Here is a 20,125-nt window from a genome sequence, read left to right on the forward strand (position 1 = left end):
CCCATCACCCATATCAGGCAGTTTACAACCATTTATAACCCCACCTCCAGAGGATCTGATACCCTCAGGCACCTGTACTCACATACAACACCCACAGGTGGACTCACATACATACACATAACTTAGGATAGAAATACTTTCGAAAGACGGGTTGCAGAGGTAGCCCAGCTGGTAAAGTGCTTGCCTTGCAGGCACAGAGCCCAAGCTCAGTTCTCTGTACAGAGTTTAGTTTCTATGTATAGAAAAGCCAGATGTGGCAGTAAACACCTGTATTCACAGCACCGAGGAGGAAGTAACAGGCAGGGCCTCAAGACACACTGGCCAGGCAGCCTAGTCTAGTTGGCAAGTTCTGGGCAGTGAGAGACTTTGTCTCAAAATAAAGGTGGCTAGTGCCTGAGGAATGGCACCAGAAGTTCATCTCTGGTCTCCATGTACATGTATGTATAACTACACTCATGCATGCATGCACACACACATGTATGCACATGCACACTCACTCACACACGCACACACACACACACCAAAGGAAAAGGGAGAAAGAAAAATCAGGCATGGTGGAACATGCCTGTCACACACCTGCATGCACACACACACACCCCTCCCTGCCCTCAGCTGGCCACACGTTAATGCCTCCATGAACTCCAGGAGGAAAGGTAATTGTCTTGGCTGGACCTGAATCCCAGTCCCCGGGACAGAGCCTGCCAGTTCACAGTACTGGTGATTGTTTTGTTCTGTGTTGATTTGGTTGCTGCAGCTTCTTGCTGTACAGCCCAGACTGCTCTGGCACACATTTCCTGACTGCCTCCTTCTTGGATACTGAGATCGCAACCATGTCCAGCACACTTAGCAACGACTGATGTCACGAATACAGGAGATACAGGGGTGGCTCATGCCCCAAATCCCAGCCCTCAGGAGACAGAGTCAGGATTGCTGGGAGTGGAAGAAGAGCTTGGGACACAGGGTAAGTTCTAGGCAAGCATGGGCTATGATATAAGACCCTGTGTCAACAATGACAAAGGGGGCCAGAGAGATGGCTCTGTGGTTAAGAGCACTGACTGATCTTCCAGAGATCCTGAATTCAAATCCCAGCAACCACATGGTGGTTCACAGCCATCTGTAATGAGATCTGAAGCCCTCTTCTAGTTTATCTGAAGACAGCTTCAGATAGAAAATAAATAAGTCTTTTTAAAAAAACAAAAAACAAAACAAAACAAAAAACATTAATGCTCTTCCAGAGGAGCCAAGTTCCATCCCCAACACCCACACTGGATGGCTCACAACTGCCTGTAACTGCAGCCCCAGGGGATTTGACACCCTTCTACTCTCTCTCTCTCTCTCTCTCTCTCTCTCTCTCTCTCTCACACACACACACACACACACACACACACACACTTAAAAATAACCTTAGCTTGGCATGGAGGTGTATACCTTCAATCCCAGCACTGGGGAGGCAAAGGCAGGTGGATCTCTGTGACTCTGAGGTCAGCCTGATCTACACAGTATGTTCCAGGACAGTCAGAGCTACATATTAAGACCTTGATTTGAAAATAAATGAGGGCTGGAGAGATGGCTCAGCAGTTAAGAGCACTGACTGCTCTTCTAGAGGTTCTGAGTTCAATCCCCAGCAACCACATGGTGGCTCACAACCATCTGTAATGGGATCTGGTGCCTTTTTCTGGTGTGTCTGAAGATAGCAACAATGTACTCATATACATAAAATAAATAATCTTTCAAAAAAAGAAAACAAATGAATAAATTAAAATTTTTTTTTAATTTTACATTTCTATTTGTTGAACCTAATTATTCAGAAAGAAGATGATGAATGCTGTGTGTGTGTTTGCGCGCGTGTGTGTGCAAGCATGTATAAGGGGGCACATAAGTGTGTAGACACGTGTGTGTACATGTGTGAATACCAGATGTGAAACAAATGAGGAGCCTTGCTCCTCAGGAGTTGTCCATCTTGCTTTCTGAGACAGGGCTTCCCCTTGACTGATGTTCACCTGAGTGGGCTAGCCTGGCTCTCCAGGAAACTCCAGGGATCTCCCTGCCTCTGCCTCATCGGCTCTGGGGTTGTGAGCACATGCCAGCATGCCCAGATTTTTATGTGGGTGGTAGGAATTAAAGTCAGTCCCTTGAGCTTTCACGACTAGGACTTTATAAATTGTAATGCTTAGGCTTTTGCCTTCTTGGTAGAAACTAGAGAGACCCGAGAAGAACCCTTCTCTGGTAAGGGGCTGAGGAACTCGGTCCATCAGATCAGCTGTGGCAGTGTCTATAGGGCATTGATGGGAGAGGGTCAGTGTATGTGGGCAGTGCCGCCCCTGGGCTGAGGGCAGACAGGGAGCTAACCATGAGCCTGGAAGCGAGCCAGCAGGCCGTGCACTGTCTTGGCCTTAGGTTCTTGCCTTGAGCTCCTGCCTCCGCATCCCTCCATGGTGCACTGTAACCTGTCCAAATAAACAGTCCACAGGAACGGGAACCAAACTAAAACACCAACTGGGCCATCTCCTCATGGGATGTCTTTGTGAGGGTAGAAATAGACTGGCTGGCCAGCAAGACCCCCAGGATGCCCCTGTCTCTGCCTCTGTCCTCACCTCAGTGTGGAAGTTGCAGACATCTGTCACACCTGGCCTTTCTGAAGATCTGAGGATCTAAACTCAACTCCTCGTGCTTGCATAGCACGAGTGTGTGCTTTTTGTTTGTTTGTTTGTTTGTTTGTTTGTTTGTTTTTGTTTTTGTTTTTGTTTTTGCGAGACAGGGTTTCTCTGTATAGCCCTGGCTGTCCTGGAACTCACTTTGTAGACCAGGCTGGCCTCGAACTCAGAAATCCACCTGCCTCTGCCTCCCAAGAGCTGGGATTAAAGGCGTGCACCACCACCACCCGGCTTGAGTGTGTGCTTTTTAATTTAAAATTTACTTGTTTATCTGTGGAGGAGCTACATGTGTGCCTTGGCATGGGAGTCGGGGATCAGAGGGCAACTTGCAGGAGTTGCCTATCTCCTTCCACCGTGTGGATACCAGGGGTTAAACCTGGATCACTAAGCTTGGCATTAAGTGCCTTTAAGTCATCTTATTAGCCCCATGAATGTCATCATCATTACATTATGTGTGTATTTGGGGGCAAATGGACATGAGTGCAGGCTGTCCTCAGAGTCCAGAAAAAAGTGTCAGATTCCCTGGAGCTGGAATTATGGGCGGCCTTACACAGGTACTGGGAACCAAATGCAAGAGTAACAGGGACTCTTAACCACTGAGCCATCTCTCCAGCCTCCTGTGCATGTCTTCTTAATGCTGCCCCTCTGGGTCAGACAGTTCTCAGTATGACACAGCCTATCTCCCCTCCCTCTCTTGCCCCAACTGCTGCCTACAGACGTCAGCTGAAGATGTAATTATTGGTAATCATTAACATCCAGACTACAGTAATCCCACAGGTCCTGACCTCCCCGCTTGCCTTCTTGCCCCATCATGCTCTCTGCCTGACAGATCTGACCTCAAGACAGAGCCCCAGTGCTGTGGAGGTCTGACCCTCGGCCTGGGGACACTGACGATTTGGGCTTAAGATGGATCTAAGATAAGGGGACAGCAAAAGGCTACCTTAACTCCAAGGGTGCAGTGGCCCCAGCTGTTCATATGTACACTACTACAATAATTGGTAAAATACAAGTGTGGGCCAGCAAGATGGTTGAGTCAGTTAATGGGCTTGCTGCCAAGCCCAACAACCTGAGTTGGATCCCCAGAACCCACAGGTGGAAGAACTGATTCCTGAAAGTTGTCCTTTCATTTCTACATGAAGGCCACACTCATGTAAACACACACACACACACACCTTGTGATCAGCAACCACTATGGGCATAGTCTATGGGATCCAGTCCTTTAACCTGTGAGATCTGTGCTATGTTTAGGGGTTGCTGTTTTAAACAAATTCAGGAGAGTTGGGGAATCAACTCAGTGAAGAAAGCTCTTGTCGTGCAGGCATGGGGACTGAGCTCAGATCCCCGGCACACACATAAAGACTGACTCAAGGCTGGCCTCAGTGATCTGTGAGCCAGGGAGATGAGAATCATAGGCAGGGGAGTCCCAGGAAGCTCTGGGGTAGGACAGCCTAGTGTACACAGTGGAGAACACAGGACCCTGCCTCAAACAAGGTGGAGGGTGAGGGCCAACACCTGAGGTCATCCTCTGACCACACATGTTCCATGACACTCACACCACCGCCAACATGCACATGCAAACATGCATATATACACCATACATGCACACACACACACACACACACACACACACGAGTGTTTGTGAATCTGCACACATCAACTGAGGTGGTGAGCAAAAAGAAAAGGGATAGAAATGAATTAAAATAAAGACCCGTGATGTGGGGGAGCCCACATAAGTGGTGTCTGCAGTGCTGCAGGTCTAGACCCTGCCGCAGGGGAACCCACATATGTGGAGTTTGAAGTGTTACAGGTCTGTTCAGTCATCCACTAGGAAGGCTGAAGCAGGAGAATCACAACTTAAGGCCTTCCTGGCTCTAGAATAAGTTCAAAGCCAGACCAGGCTACAGAGAGAGTTCAAGACCAGCCTAGACATTGTAGTGAGACCATATCTCAGAAAAAAAAGAAAAAAGCCACTGGCCGGGGAGATGGCTCAGAGCCTGAAGACCTGAGCTCCCTTCGTGGAATCCACATAAAAAGCCACATGTGGTGGTGCACATCTGGAACCCCTACACCCTTAGGAAGAGTCAGGAAGCAGTGACTGGAGGATTGCTTAGAGGCAGGCAGGCTGGCTAGCCTGGAGTGTGAATCATGGCGGAAACCACAAGAGAGATGCTTCCAAATCTGTCCCATACACGAAGTGGTATGCCCTTGCCCACATAGCCTACACACAGAGAGAAGGGATTATTTTTTTAAGATTTATTTATTTATTTTATGTATATGAGTACACTGTAGCTGTACAGATGGTTGTATGCTTGTGGTTGCTGGAAATTGAACTCAGGACCTCTGCTCACTCCAGCTCCGCTCGCTCCGGCCCAAAGATTAATTTATTATTGTATATAAGTACACTGTAGCTGTCTTCAGACACTCCAGAAGAGGGCATCAGATCTCATTACGGACAGTTGTGGTTGCTGGGATTTGAACTCAGGACCCTCGGAAGACCAGCCAGTGCTCTTAACCGCTGAGCCGTCTCTCCAGCCTGGGATTTTTTTTTTTTTTTAAGGGATAAGAAAGATAGTGATGTAGCTTGGTGGTAAAGGGTTTGCCCAGAATGTGGGACATTCTGGTTTCTAAACCCAATTAATTTTTTAAAAAATTCCCAAACTCATGGCAGGGAGCGGGGGTTTCGTGGAGGCGGGAGGATCAAATCAAGGTCTTAAGGTCCTCCTCAACTAAATGATGAGTATGTGGCTAGCCTGGGGCATATGAGACCCTGTCTCAAAAAACACAAGTGTAGGAAGAGAAAAAGGAGGAGCAGGGACAACAGAAGGGATCAGAGCTTATGCTGCAAGCAGAGACATAGTTTTCCTTGAACACCCAAGTTACCAGTCCATGGAGGGCATTGCAAATAAGGGTATGGGGACTAGTTGTCTCTGGCACAGATGCTCAAGGGTCACTGAGTACTGGAAGTCACTGGGGATGTGAGCTCCATCAGTAGCACAGCCCGTAGTAGTCCTAAGCGGGACTGTCAACTGACACCAGGCAGGCCCAGGAGGAGCTTCTCCACCACTCTGGGCCCGTGTACCTACTGCTGCAAACAAAGGATGGCTGCACACGCGGATCCACAGGAGACTACCGCTTGACTTTATAAAGCCAGGCAATCCCAAGAACTACATGTACCCAAGTCAGTTACAGATTCCCCATTGTTCTACTCCTGTGAGGTTCCAGGGGTAGTTAAAATCGTAGGGAGATAGAGTAGGCTGAGTGTGGTGATGCACACTTGTGATCCCAGGACTTTGGAGGCAGAGCCTAAAGGGTTAAGAGACCAGCCTCAGGCTAAGGAGTGAAGGGCTTGTGGGGAGACGAGAAGCTAAGGCGATGAATGGAGAGAGAGTCAGCATTTAATGACTACAAAGTTTCATGTCGGGAAGATAGAAAGTTCTGAAAGCCAGTGGCAACATGAAACTTTGTAGCCATTAAATGATGACTCTCCATTCACAGCCTCAGCCTCCAACTCCCATCATTCTCTCTGTCTCCCGCTTCTTCACACCGCAGCTAAAGAGATTTAGAACTCTGGGAGAGTTGCTTCATTTCCTAAAATCCAATCGTATTACCAAGAAAAAAATCATTGAGGTTTGGTCTGTTGCTATGTATTGTAAGGCTAAATATTGACTCTGGTTGCCCTCTCCACCAGAGATAAGGAGTTTCTCATGTAGACCCAAGTGATGCTATGTAACCTTGCCCCCCCCCCAAGTTATCCCTGATTGGTGAATAAAGGTGCCTACAGCCTATAGCTGGGCAGAAGAGAGATAGCTGGGGTTTCGGTTCCAGGGCTTGAGGTCAGAGAGGTGCTATGAGGGGAAGAAGAGAGAAGGTAGAGAGAGGAGAAGATGCTATGGGGTAGGTGAGTCGTGAAAACATGGCCATGAGGGCTGACCAACTGGAGTTAAAAGCAGCCCGAACGGAACATGGCAAGTCATATCTCGGGGCTGTTGGCAGGGAAGTAGACATAATAGCTTGAAGGGTAGATATCTACCCAGCGGTAGTGCTGATTAAAGCTTATTATTTATGGCTTGTATCTGGGAACTAAATGATCAAAGGCAGGGTAGAAACCCTCCCCCATTGAGATTAATTAATGTTACTACAACAAATCATCTTATTTAGATTATCTCATCACTGGTTTGGAAATAGAGCTCATTGGTAGGACACTTTTCCTCTCATATGCAGGAGGCCACCCCTTGCCTCTCTGAGACAGAGTCCCACTGTGCTGCCTAAGCTTGCCTCCAATGGGCAATCCTCCTACCCCAGGCTCCCGGGTACTGGAGCGAAGGCGCAAACTATCACATTGAGCTTTACACTGTATATTTTAATGCTATAGACTCTTGCTGTCTCCAGAGAAGTCTCTGTGAGGAAGGGAATGGTTTAGATCCCCCGCTGTGCAGAACAGAACCCACCAGCCACAAGCATCTCGTGCCCTGAAAATGTGCCCAAGGTAGCTGAGACACAGACTCACTAATTTTATTTAATTCAATTATTCTGTTTAAAATAAAGTAGCCACAGGTGGCTTGTGTTATTTTATCTGACAGCAGATCTTCACTTTGGGGCTGTCAACAACTTGAATTTAAGGGAAAAAAATGTGTATATAAATAGCAGAATAATTTGGGTGCAGTGACATCGAGAAAAAAAGAGTTAATCAGCAGATCATGGTAGTGCAGAGCTGTCACCGCAGCTACATGGGAGGCTAAAGTCAGTAGATGAAGATTTCTAGGTCAGCCTGCAAGATGCTGTCTCAAATAAATAAAGAAGTAAATAATACCAAGGCTTACAGTATGCGGCTTCCTGTCTATATCCTTGCAGCAGCCTACAAATGTCTGGCCAATACAAGAAGAAATGAAGGGTTGCCCTGTAGGTGCCAGGCAGTGAATGAATGCATGAGACCACAGGAGATGCCAGGCAATGAATGAATTAAGGAGAGGACCTGCAGACTGCATGTTCTGAGAGCCTCTCCAGTTCCTACCCAAGTGTGGGTAGCCAGGGCAGCTCCGAATCTGACTCAGAAACTCTTTGTCTTTGGGGAATAAGTTTGGGGGTGCTCTGCTACAGAGTCTATTCTTCTTCCTGTACTTGGCTGCTGTTGCCATTGTTGTTGGTTGGCGTGGGTGTGATGTCCCCGGAGAGCAGAGAGTCGAAGCAGCCACTTAGGCAAACCAAATGTGGATTTCAACATCCAAGGATGGATGTAGGCTGCTTTGCTGGGCGAGTTTTACAGAGACAGGTTGAAGAGAAACAAACTAGATACAGGTAAAGACAAAGTGAGCCAGAGAACGAGGAGCCAGAAGATTAGAACAGGTTACCAAAGTTAGTATGAGGCCAAGCAGAGCAACTCAGGAGAAGCCAAGAGAAGCCAGACTGAGTCAGTCAGTTTGGAGGGACGTTTGAGCCAGAACAACTGAGTTGAACCAGCCAGCCAGAAGTCAAAAAGAAGTAGGAAGGTCTATTCAGCAGCAAGTCTCAGCGGTTGAACACATTCTAGGCCTAAACAAGATTGTAGAGAGGCTAGAAGCTTCGAGGACTAGGCCTAGGTAGCAGACAGAGGCTCTAAGTCTTGGAGACGACAATTACTTCAGACAACTAAAAGATACTTTTACAGGAGGCCAAGACAGGAGACTCTTCAGTCTCTTGAGAGCAGCCAGTGGCAAACAAGAAACCCGCTCTCCAACAAGGCAAAAGGTGATGATCCGGCACACAAGATTGTCTGCCTGTCTCCGCAACTGTGCTGTGGCACACGTGTGTGTCCGCACATACACACAGGCAAGTATATATATATATATATATACACATGCCCACAGAGAGGAAGACAATGTCCCCAGCAGCAAACCAGCTGGCAAGGGGTGATGTTGACAAATGATGGAGTACCTCTCATCCAGATCCTAAGAACCCCCCTGCAGGGCCATCTGCCATAACACAGGAAGACAAACAACTGACCTTTCACCTGCATCACCCGCTCTCTATGCCCACGGAACCCCCTGAAGCCCCATAGCCTCCCAAGAAGAATTTCTCAGACAGCCCCACTGACCGCAACAGAGTGACATTCTATAAGTTACATCAAAGTCCCTCCGGAAATAGACAGTCTATAAACAACAATGGCAACCAACTCTTTGGCAGTGCCCAGGGGCTCGGGTCTGTCCCTCCAGCCACCGAGAAGGCTGTAACAGGAAGGCTGAGGGTTCAAGACTAACCTAGGCTACAGAATAAAATCTGAGTCAGCGTGGGCAGTTTAGGGAGACCCTGCCTCAAAATTCAAGTCAAAAAGAGCTGGAGGGATGGCTCAGTCAGTAAAGCACTTGCTGCACCCACGGGAGGCCTTAAGTTCAGATCCCCAGAACCCACATAAAAGTCAGGGACAAAGACAACTGGACCCCTGGAGGGCTGAGGACAAGCTAGCCTGGCCTGCACGGCAGAACTGCAGACCCATAGAGACCTGACTCAAATAAAAAGTAGAGAGCACCCGAAGACCAAGACTACAGGTTGACCTCTGACCTTCACACTTGGGGTGTGCATACATGCACCCCGGGAATGCACAGGTGAGAAAGGTGTGTGTGTAGTTCCCATGGGAGAGTACGTCTGACCATAAACAAGGCTGTATTCTGTCCCCAGCACCACTAACTGAAATGAAAACCAGAGGCTGGAGATGCACAGAGTGCTTGCCTAATGTGCCCAAGGCCCCTAGATTCAGTGGCCAGCTCCACAAAACACACACACACAAATACAATAATCACCAGGCAGTGGTGGTACACAACTTTAATCCCACCACTTGGGAGGCAGAAGCAGGCGGATTTCTGAGTTGGAGGCCAGCCTGGTCTACAGAGTAAGTTCCAGGACAGCCAGGGCTACACAGAGAAACCCTGTCTCAAAAAACAAAATGAACAAAAAAAAAACCAAAAAAAAAAAAAACCAAAACAAAAAAACAAAAAAGGGGGGCTGGCAAGATGGCTCAACGGGTAAGAGCACTGATTGCTCTTCTGAAGGTCCTGAGTTCAAATCCTAGCAACCACATGGTGACTTATAACCACTCGTAATGAGATCTGACACCCTTTTCTGGTGCATCTGAAGACAGCTATAGTGTACTTACGTTAAATCTTTTTTTTAAAAAAATACAATAACCAACACGTGGCTACATCAGATAACACAGAAGACAGCCGCTCATCATCTTCAGGTCAAAAGCTGTTCTAGAACTTAACAGCCTTTCACAGCATCATAATTCTAGCTGGAATACGAGTCTCTCCGATGTGTTTGTTTGTGTGTTTTGAGACAGAGTCTCATGTAACCCATGCTGACCTCAAACTCAATGTACAATAGCCAACAGTGACTTTGAACCTCTGATCCATCTGCCTCCTACCTCTCAAGTGCTGGGATTGCAGGCATGAGCCACACAATTCAGTTTATGCAGTGCTGTGTCTGGAACCCAAGGCTTAATGAGTTCCAGGTGAGAACTCTACCAAGTGACCCAGGACCCCAGTCTGAATCAGTGTCTTAGAAGACACTGAAGAGGCACTAAGAGTCACAGAAGGACTACCAAGCTCATCTAACAGCCCCACTAACAGGCAGAACCTCACAGTGAGGACGATGGAGTTAAACCCCAGCACCAAGCCTTCCCAAGGGCCCCACTGTGGGACAAGCTAGGACCCTATCTTTGTCTCTGTGTGGCCTTAGGAGGAATTCCAAGTCCTGCGCAAGAAACCCCACTGGGAACCATTTGACCCGGTCGCTGCACACTGAGCAACAAGGGGATATGACCTGGAACTTGGGACCCATGTGACCTGCCTGCTCATGCCCAGAGCCAACAATGGGTAACACAGGTCATAGAATAATCCCCCTGAGCACCATTTCACAGATGAGCCCAGAGGCCATTTCAGAAACAAAATTTTCCCAACACCCCCAAGTGGGAGAGAACAAAAGCATCAGTGTGCAGCTTTCAGATATGTGTTACACTGGGGATGGAAATTAGTTGCTTCGGTTTGTTTTTGGTTTGTTCTGTTTTGTCGTTGGACATGGGGACTCAATGTGGGATACTGACCTATGACCCTGAGATTAAGAGTCTCATGCTCTACTTGACTGAGCTAGCCAGGCTGCGCCCAGTGATTGAATTACCTGTTGATTCTGAACTAAGTTTGTGTGGTGTTTTCCTTCACATGGCGACTCAACTGGGTTCTAGAGAGAAAGGTACGGCCAAGGAGTGCACCCAAAAAGGCGTGGGAATTTGGAAGAGTGGGGCTGGCATAATAGTGACTCTCCAGTGGGAACTTGGCGAGTCGGGTGGTAAGATTTCGGAGCTCCAGGTTAGAGAGTCTGCCAGAGATGAGAATAAGGCCTGCCGGTGCCTTGCCGGTGATAGCGTGGACTTGCCTTTTTATTATTTCATTCTACAGGCTCCCAACGGAGCCCAGGCTAGCCTTCAGCTCACAGCTCTCCTCCCTCATCCTCTTGAACCTGCAAACAATTATTACAAACAAGGCCAATGCAGGTCAAATTGGCTTATTGGCTAGATGGGTTCTTCTTACGCTTGTTTGTGTGAGAGGAAGAGGAGGGGTACACTTACTGCACTATGCATGTACAGAGGTCAGAGAGCAGCTTGAAGGAAATCAATTCTCTCTTTCCATCATGTATAACCTTTGGGTCAAACTCAGGAGAAAGAGGACTGGTTGCTCAAGCTCCTGGCTCGGTGCCTTCCTTCCCTGCCGTGAATCAGTGTCCTTACAAGCTATGGCTAGGGGTGGATTCCCAAATGCCTTTCCTGTGCCTAACAAGCATGCATGCATGCATCTGTAGCCCAGTAAGCTTGGAGCTTAAGGCTTAAGGGAGAAGAAGCCAAAGAAGTTCAAACTGTGAGTAAGATGCCACACCTAGTTACAGGTTTGAGTCTGCTAATGACTATCAAGGTAAATGGAGACCAGCAGCCCCCAGTCCTCATGTCTGAACCGAGCCAACATGAAGCTATAATGCTGCAGAAGGAGCCGTAGTCATGTGGTCCCATGATATAGACTCGTATAAACATCTCCAAAGAAGCCCCTGTCCCAGGATTGAAACTCAAGGCTGATTCTGTCTCAGGGAGAAGATTTTATTGGTCAGAGTAAGAGCAAATGTGCTGACCACAGGACATGGTGGTGCAAGTCTTTTGTCCCAGCACTTGGGAGACAGAAGCAGGCAGATCTCTGTAAGTCCCAAGCCAACCTGGTCTCCATAGCAAGACCTTATCTCAAAACCAAAACAAAGTCTGAGAACTGAGCAGCTTCAGGGTTCATCCAACTGTGAAACAAATTAAAAATCGCATATCAGACAAAAGGCAGGTTTTATCATCTGTACAGACCAGAAAACTGAAAAATCACCAAAGAAACGAAGCCCGGTCTGTGTCCGCTATCAATCACTTAGGACTTCAAAGCTGGGACCATCAAGATGGCTCAGTGGGTAAAGGTATTTGTTGCCAACCCTGACAATCTGAGTTTAATCCCTGTCAACCACATGGTGGAAAGAGAGAGCAGAGACCCTCATGTTGTTCTATGACCTCCACACGGATGCCGTGGCACCCCCACGCCCACACGTAAAAATATAATAAAGTGTTATAATAAAATAAAAGAACCCAAGGTTTCTTCTCCCAGCATCTCGATATCAAAACAAGGAAGCGGGGGGAGAGAGAGAAAGGGGGAAAGAAAGAAGAAATGAAAGAGGGGGAAAGATAACATTGGTAGGACGGAGAAACACTCAATGTTCCTTCCCCAACCTTATCTAAGTTTGTCCATTATCTTTGTGTGTGGAGGTATATATGCATGTTAAAGGAAGGCAGTATATACACATATATGGATATACGTGTGTGCACGTGTATATAAGGAGGTCAGAAGGTCAGTTGTTCCTTGGGGGATACCAACCTTGTTTTTGAGACAGGGGCATCTCACTGGGACCCAGGGCCTGCCTGAGTACTTGAGGCTGGATGACCAGCAAGCTCCGGGCATCGCTTGTCTCCTCCTCCAGGGCACTAGGATCACAAGAATGCCACCACATCTGGCTTTCTATCTTGAGCATTGGGGTTCAAACTCAGGCCCTCATTATTGAGTGGCAAACGCCTTACCAGCTGGGCTCTTTTTCCAGCCCTACATCTGCTTTCCGTTGCCGGAACAGAACACCCAAGACATGCTAGCTGAAAGAATTAGAAGTTTGTGGGCCGGGGAAGTAGCTCAGTCGACTCGTCTACCACGCACAAGGCACTGGGTTCAGTCCCCAGCATTGCATCATAAACCTAACCCAGCACTTAGACAGATGGGGAATCTGAGACCATCCCCAGCTGTGAGTTAGGGGCCAGGTTAGGATCCACAGAACAGAGACTCTGGAGACTGGAACATCCAAGTCTATTGCTGGCTTCAGTTCTGGGGCAGTAAATCTGCAGGTGTGCAGAGAAATGGTGAGCCTGGAGGGCAGCCTCACTTCGCAACAACAGCTCTGGACATAGCTAACCCCAGCTCTAAGAGCTAGCATTTACTCAAGTGAAACAGTTCTATCTCCTACGACCCGGTCTTTTCTCAATGGCCTACCTCTCCATCTGCCACAGAGGCAATCACATCTCCATGAGCAACCAGGCATACCAGCCCACACTTGTAATCCCAGCCTTCAGGAGGCTGAGGCCAAAGGACTGCTGTCTGTGTAAGGCTGACCTGGGCCACATAGTGTGTTTCAGAGAAGCCTGGGCTATTAGGCTATAGAATGAGACATTTTCTTTAAAAAAAAAAAAAAAAAGGACTAGGGAAGGCATGACAAGATGGCTCAGCAGGTCACGGAGTTTGCCATAAAAGCCTGGCGACCAGGGTTCAATCCCTGGAATTCATAGATAGTGGGAAGGAAAGATTCAACTCCACAACATTGTCTGACCTCCATATATGTGTGGGGCACACAACCCCACATACAATAAAAATAATAGTAATAATATTGATACTCGTTCAAGACAACCAAATCAAATTAAAATGCACACCAGATAATGAAAACTTCGTATTAAAAAAAACACAATGCACAAAATAACTCACAACTAACGTGTTCAGATGGGAATCAAGTATACAAAATGTTAACTAAAATATACTCTTGTGAGTCCCAGCCCTAATTTCAGCATCCAGGGGGCTAAGGCTGAAGAATTAAGTTCAAGACAAGCCTGGGCTACACAGTGAGATCAAGGCCAGCCTAGGGTATGTAGCAAGACTGTCTCAAAAACAGGAAAAGAAGGACCAGTGTTCCCGAGCTAGACAGAGCTCTGTGAGGTCAAAGGACAGCCTGGTTTACAAAGGAGGGTCCAGGCCAGCCAGGACTTCTATAGTGAGACTTGACTCAAACAAAAAAAGAAACCTGGGTTCAGGGAGGACCCCAGAGAGCTCCACAGGGATGGAGCAGTTCCTCCACCCTTAGATTTGCTTTCTAAGGATCATCTCATATAATCCTCCCGTGGTTCCGAATGGTGGAGACTCTCACCGTTCACCGGGTCGCAAATGTGGAAACTGAGCTTTGGACCGAAGAAACACCTCGCCCAGGGGAAAGGGGAAACTCGGAGAATCCGCTGCGCTGAGCGCAAAAGCGGGGGTGACAATTACCACTCCATTATGAAGAAGCTGGGTTGTTCTAGCCCCAGGCAATGGGGTCTGTGCGTCGAGCCCAGTTCTCCAGACAGTGGGGACAGGAAAGAAGGATCTTGGTGTCCTGGCCCCTGTCTATCACCCCCTGACCCGCTACTCACCTTGCATATTTGGTTTTCTGGAAATCCAGCAGCCTGGCCAGAGTGAACATCGCCGCGGTTCCATCAGCGCCCAGACCGGGGCTGGGACGCGGGAACACCAGGAGCCGCTTCGGGAGGCGCAGCAGGTTGGAAAGGTGTCAGATCCTCGGGCTGCTCCAGGGCCTTGAACAGACCCGATCAGTTGCCTCCGGAGCCCCGAGCCCCTGAGCCTGGAGTCTCCCGGATCGCAAATCCCGAGCAGATGGTGGCGGGGGCGGGGCGGGGGCGGGATATGGGGGGGACTTGGGCGCACGCTGCCAATCGCCCGGCTGGGAGGTCCCCTCCCTCCTGCTAGCTTCTCCCCGTGTCCCCTCCACCCCATCGCTGTTCTAGCCAGCAGAAGACAGCTTGAACTAGACTGAACTGCCTCTGTTACGGCTTGCCATCCGGGCAGCACTGCAAAGCCACAGGGGACGCCTGGGGACCGAACTAGGTGGCACCCTCAGTTTACTTATTGCAGGCTCTTAGCCCTGAATCCACCCTACCATCCAGGACTCTGTCTCTAGGAACCATCTTGCTCCACCCGCTCCCATTCCACCTTCGCCGCCCCCCCCCCACCCCAATCCCCATTCACATCCCAGTACCAAGATGGGGACACTCCATCATGTTCAGAATCTACAGCCCCAAGTCTATCCTCATGTTTTTTTTTTGTTTTTGTTTTTGTTTTTGTTTTTTGTTTTTTGTTTTGGTTTTTCGAGACAGGGTTTCTCCGTATAGCCCTGGCTGTCCTGGCACTCACTTTGTAGACCAGGCTGGCCTCGAACTCAGAAATCCGCCGGCCTCTGCCTCCCGAGTGCTGGGATTAAAGGCGTGTGCCACCACGCCCGGCTCCTCAGGTCTTCAAACTCCAGTTTTCTTTTTATTATTACTTTATTGCATTTTAATATTTTAAAGCATTTATTTTTAATTTATGTGTGTATGTGTGCAGGGTGGGGGTGGGGCTATGTGCATATGTGAGTGCGCATAAGAAGTGTGGGATCCCCAGGAGCAGGAGTTAGGGCAGTTGTGAGGCAACCGACGTGGGTGCTGGGAGTCGAACTCCAATCCTCTGGATGCACAGCAAGCACTGCTAACCGCTGAGCAAGCTCTCCAGCCGCCTGCAGTTACGGATTTATCATGCGTGTAGAGGGCAGAAGGCAACTTGCAGGAGTTGGCTTTGTTCTTACACCATGGACAACGTAGGGACAAAACTCAGGTCTTCTGGCTTGAAGACAAGCATCTTTACCTGTTGAGCCGGCTCAGCAGCCACCAGCTTCAGCTTTCTGCTTTAGGGGGGCCGTGGCTTCTTCGGAGGATGTGGGAACCCAATCTGTTTCTGAACATTTTGAACACTCCTTGAGGGAGCTGCAGGAGGCAAGATGGTCTTTGGTGTTCATGATAGCTACTATTGTTGACTTTCCACTTGGCAGGATCTAGACTCACCAAAGATATAACCTCTGGGCGTGTCTGTGAGGGATCTTATTGGTTGGGTAAGGGAAGGAAGGCCAACCCCTAAATGTGAGCTGGACCTTGACCCTGGGCTGGGGGCTGGCCTTGAGTAAAAGAAATATTGTGAACTTAATGCTAGCGTTCCTGTCTCCTAGATTCTTTTTGTTGGTGGTAGTGGTTTTGTTTTTCGAGATAGGGTTTCTCTGGGTCACCCTGGCTACCACTCTGTAGACCAGGCTGCCCTTGAACTCAGAGATCCACTTACCTCTGCCTCAATGCTGGGATTAAAGGTGTGCATCACCCCGGCATCTCTCTGCTTCTTGACCATGTATGCAAGGTGACCAGATGGGTCCCCAAATTGAGGGCAAGTCCTCTCCTCCTCCACCCATGGCTTCCCCCTTCCTAAGTCCATAGCCCCCTGATCATCTCAATTTGCTTATTTTTACCCAGTGCTAGAGGTTGAATTCAGGCCCCAGAACATGCTAGATGGACACTCCATGATTAGATTACATCTCTGGTCCCCTTTCACTTCTTTTTTTTTTCTTCAGATAGCCAGGCTAACTTACTCAAGCTGGCCTTGAACCCACTCTGTAGCCCAGGCTGACAGTGAACTTGTGATCCTCCTATCTTCGGCCTCCCAAGTGGCTGGGAACAAGGCCTCCTAAGTGGCCTTGCTCTAGTTCTTGTTTGGAATGCTGAGAAAACACCACCCACACCTTCTGGGTCAAGGGAGCAGAAAGAAGAAGCAGACTGACAGAAGACTGCCTGGTCCACCTCTGCCTTCCTCTGCTGGGCCGGGCGTGGGCAAAGCCAGAGGGCTACAGGGAGATGGTGCAGAGGGAGAAGATCAGGGCAGGAGTGGCAGTACCTGGGGGAGGGTTGGGGAGGATGAAGATGCTGAAGGAAGAGGCAAAAAGGAGGACTCTGGGGTGCTTACATGATAAGACTGATGAGCCTCAATTGCTGGCTTAGAAATTCAAGACATCTAACATGGTCATCCCACCACATGGGATACAAAGACAGCCAGGACAATTTAGCAAGATCTTATCTCAATGAAGAAATCAAAAGAGAGCAGGGCATATTACTCCAGCAGATCACTGCCTAGAATCCCCCAGTGAGGGGCTGGGTGTGGCTCAGTGGTAGAGCTCCTGCCTAGAATCCCCCAGTGAGGGGCTGGGGTGTGACTCAGTGGTAGAGCCCCTGCCTAGAATCCCCCAGTGAGGGGGCTAAGATGTGGCTTACCAGTAGAAAGTCTACTTAGTGTGTGAGACCCTGAATTCAGTTCCCAATATACAGGAGTGAAAAAGAATTAACAAAAATGTCACAAACTAATTACTCTTTATGCTAACTTTAAAAACTAATTTTAAAAATGAGGCAGAAGGCCAAGTAGTAGTGGTGCATGTCTTTAATCCCAACACTTGGGAGGAAGAAACAGGCAGAGCTCTGAGTTCAAAGCCAGCCTGATCTACAGAATGAGTTCAAGATCAACTAGGGTTACACAGAAAAACCCTGTCTTAAAACTGGGGTGGAGGGGGGGGATAAAAAAGAAAAAGAAAAGAAAGAGAAAAGAGGTAAAAGGAATGGCTAGAAGATTATTATTTATATTATGTATATTTATATATCCTAATTGGGTTGAGGACACATGTTTGTTTGCAACTCATGGTAAAATTGACAAAGCCAGATGTAGTGGTTAAAACCTCTAATTCCAGAATTCAGAAGGCTGAACCAAGAGGATCTTGTGTTTGAGAGTAACCTGAGCTGCAAAGTAAGAAGATGACAACAGAGGGGGGGGGTGTAGAGGGAGAGGAAAGAGGAGAAGGTGGTGGTGGAGGAGGAGAAGGAGCAGGAGGGGGAAACCCAGAATGGGGGTTGGAGAGACAACTTAATGTGCAACATTCTTGCCATGCAAGCACTAGGACTTGAGTTCAAGTCCCCAGTACTCACATATAATCTGGGTACAGTGGCATGACTCTATAACCCCAGTTCTAGAGACACAGGGACATTTGGTTTAGGGAGCTTTCTGGCCAGCCAGCCTAGCCCAGCTGGGAAGCTCAGACTGGACGAGAAACCTTGACTCAAGAATTAGGTAGTGGACTGGAGATAGCGTCATGATTAAGAGCACCTGCTGTTCTTGCAGAGGGCCCAGGTTTGGTTCCTAGCACCCACATGGTAGCTAAAAACCACCCTTAGCTCCAGTTAAGGGGATCTGGCTCCCTCTTCCAACCTCTTTGGACACTAGATATGCCTGCAGTGCATATATGTACATGCAGGGAAAACACTCAAAGCATAAAATAAAAATAATAAACCTTTTTTAAAAAAAGATGGAAAGCAATAGAAAAAAAAGATCCAATCTTGACCTATGGCCTCCAAGTGGACAAGTGTGGACACACACACAACAGAGTGAGCCAGGCTTATGTGGCCCGTATACTATGGTATGAGTGGAAGACACTGGAATTCAGGAGGACCAAAAACATTCCTGAAGGATATGGCGCATGGGCACAGGCTATCTGCGCTTGAATCTCAGTCTCTGCACTCTGAGCTCACTGTCAAATACATTAGTAGAAACATTACTAACTTCTCCTGACCTCCAGGAGACAAAAACCAAATAGAAGCAGAGAGAGTTAAGCCCCAGGTCGCACACCAACCACAGGTCCAAGCCTCTCTATCAGATGCATTAAATCCTACTGTCTGTCTCCCAGCAATGTCTCTGACCCAGCTCTCAACCTCAACTCAGGTCTCTCCTGACATGGCCTGACCCTTTCTTGATCACCTTTCTTCCCACAGAGTCCAAGTAAGATCCCAAGTGGTCACTGGTAGCCACAGTTCCTAGGGGACCTGAATCAGACCTCTCTAAGGCTATGCCCTCCTCCTTGGCCTAAACTGTTTGCCCACCTCACTGCTATCCACTTTTAAGCAGGTCTTGACAATGGGCCTGTGGCGACCACTGGGAGACCCCTGGAATAAAACGTTCAGTCTAGAAACGGATATTTCCACCTCCATCAGCTAAAGAAGTTGAATAAAAAATAAGTTACTATTTTTACTGCTGGGATGTGGTTGTTATGGCAACAAAGGGCCTGACTCTTGCTCCCGAGTGGGGGTTGGGCTATGTTTGAGGGAGAAGGGGGAGGAGGTGGCTGGTGGGGTGGTCAGCAGCAAGGAGGGAAGCCTGAGGATCACAGGTCTGTCCTGTATGCATCATAGGGACCCTTGGCCACCAAAACTACACCTTCATAGTTCCTTACCACACCACCTCCCTCCTGTCCCCCTCCCTCCCTTTCCTCCTCGTTCTTTTCTTTTTTATACTTTCATAGTGTTGGGGATTGAACCCAGGACTTACATATACCACCCAAGCACTTTCTGACAAAGGAAGGCTGGAGCACTGGAAGAGGAATTCTGCTTCAGTGGTAGAGCCCCTGCCTAGAATCCCCCAGGGAGGGGCTGGGGGCGTGGCTCAGTGTAGAGGCCCTGCCTAAAATCCCCCAGTGAGGGGCTGGGGGCGTGGCTCAGTGGTAGAGCCCCTGCCTAGAATCCCCCAGTGAGGGGCTGGGGGCGTGGCTCAGTGGTAGAGCCCCTGCCTCGAATCCCCCAGTGAGGGCCTGGGGCGTGGCTCAGTGGTAGAGCCCCTGCCTCGAATCCCCCAGTGAGGGCCTGGGGCGTGGCTCAGTGGTAGAGCCGGTATGGAGCATACTTGAAGCCCTGTTTCCATCCGAAACAACGCTGTAAACAAAGAAGTGAACTTTTTTTTTTTTTTACAATGATAGAAAAGAGCCACATAAGTGACAGACACTTAAATTTACTGATTAAAAAGGAACAACCAGTTTTAAACTGTCCCAGTTATAGCATATATTGTTAGGCAAAGCTTGTGGCTGGGCTGGTGGTGTGGCTGCATGGCACAGTCCTCACTAGCATACAGAAAATTCTGTGCTCCATGCCCACACCTTCCAATCCAACCTTCCATGTAAGGTTATGATAGGTGTCCCCAGGAAACCAAGCTCTATGAGGTCGGTGACACTGGAACTCCCTTCTCTACTTTGCCAGCTCTCCTTGACCTAAAGCCACTTGCACCGTTCAATAGACATTGATTTCCCTCTGACTGTTGTAGGCTTCCAATCCAACCTTCCATGTAAGGTTATGATAGGTATCGCCAGCCCCTCACTGGGGGATTCTAGGCAGGGGCTCTACCACTGAGCCACGCCCCCAGCCCCTCACTGGGGGATTCTAGGCAGGGGCTCTACCACTGAGC

General features: G+C 48.6%; 1 protein-coding gene across 1 annotated transcript in view; it reads right to left on the reverse strand.

Moving 5' to 3' along the window:
* Mmd2 (monocyte to macrophage differentiation associated 2) overlaps window positions 1-14,653 on the reverse strand; it is a 47,425-nt gene extending 32,772 nt beyond the window's left edge. The window contains exon 1 of the mRNA XM_021162650.2: window positions 14,416-14,653. Coding sequence (XP_021018309.1) covers window positions 14,416-14,465 — 50 coding nt within the window. The 5' untranslated portion in view covers window positions 14,466-14,653. The remainder of the gene's footprint in view (window positions 1-14,415) is intronic.
* Between the last annotated feature and the right edge of the window lie 5,472 nt (window positions 14,654-20,125).

This window comes from Mus caroli, chromosome 5 (genome assembly GCF_900094665.2).
Source record: "Mus caroli chromosome 5, CAROLI_EIJ_v1.1, whole genome shotgun sequence".
Classification (NCBI taxonomy): Eukaryota; Metazoa; Chordata; class Mammalia; order Rodentia; family Muridae; genus Mus; species Mus caroli.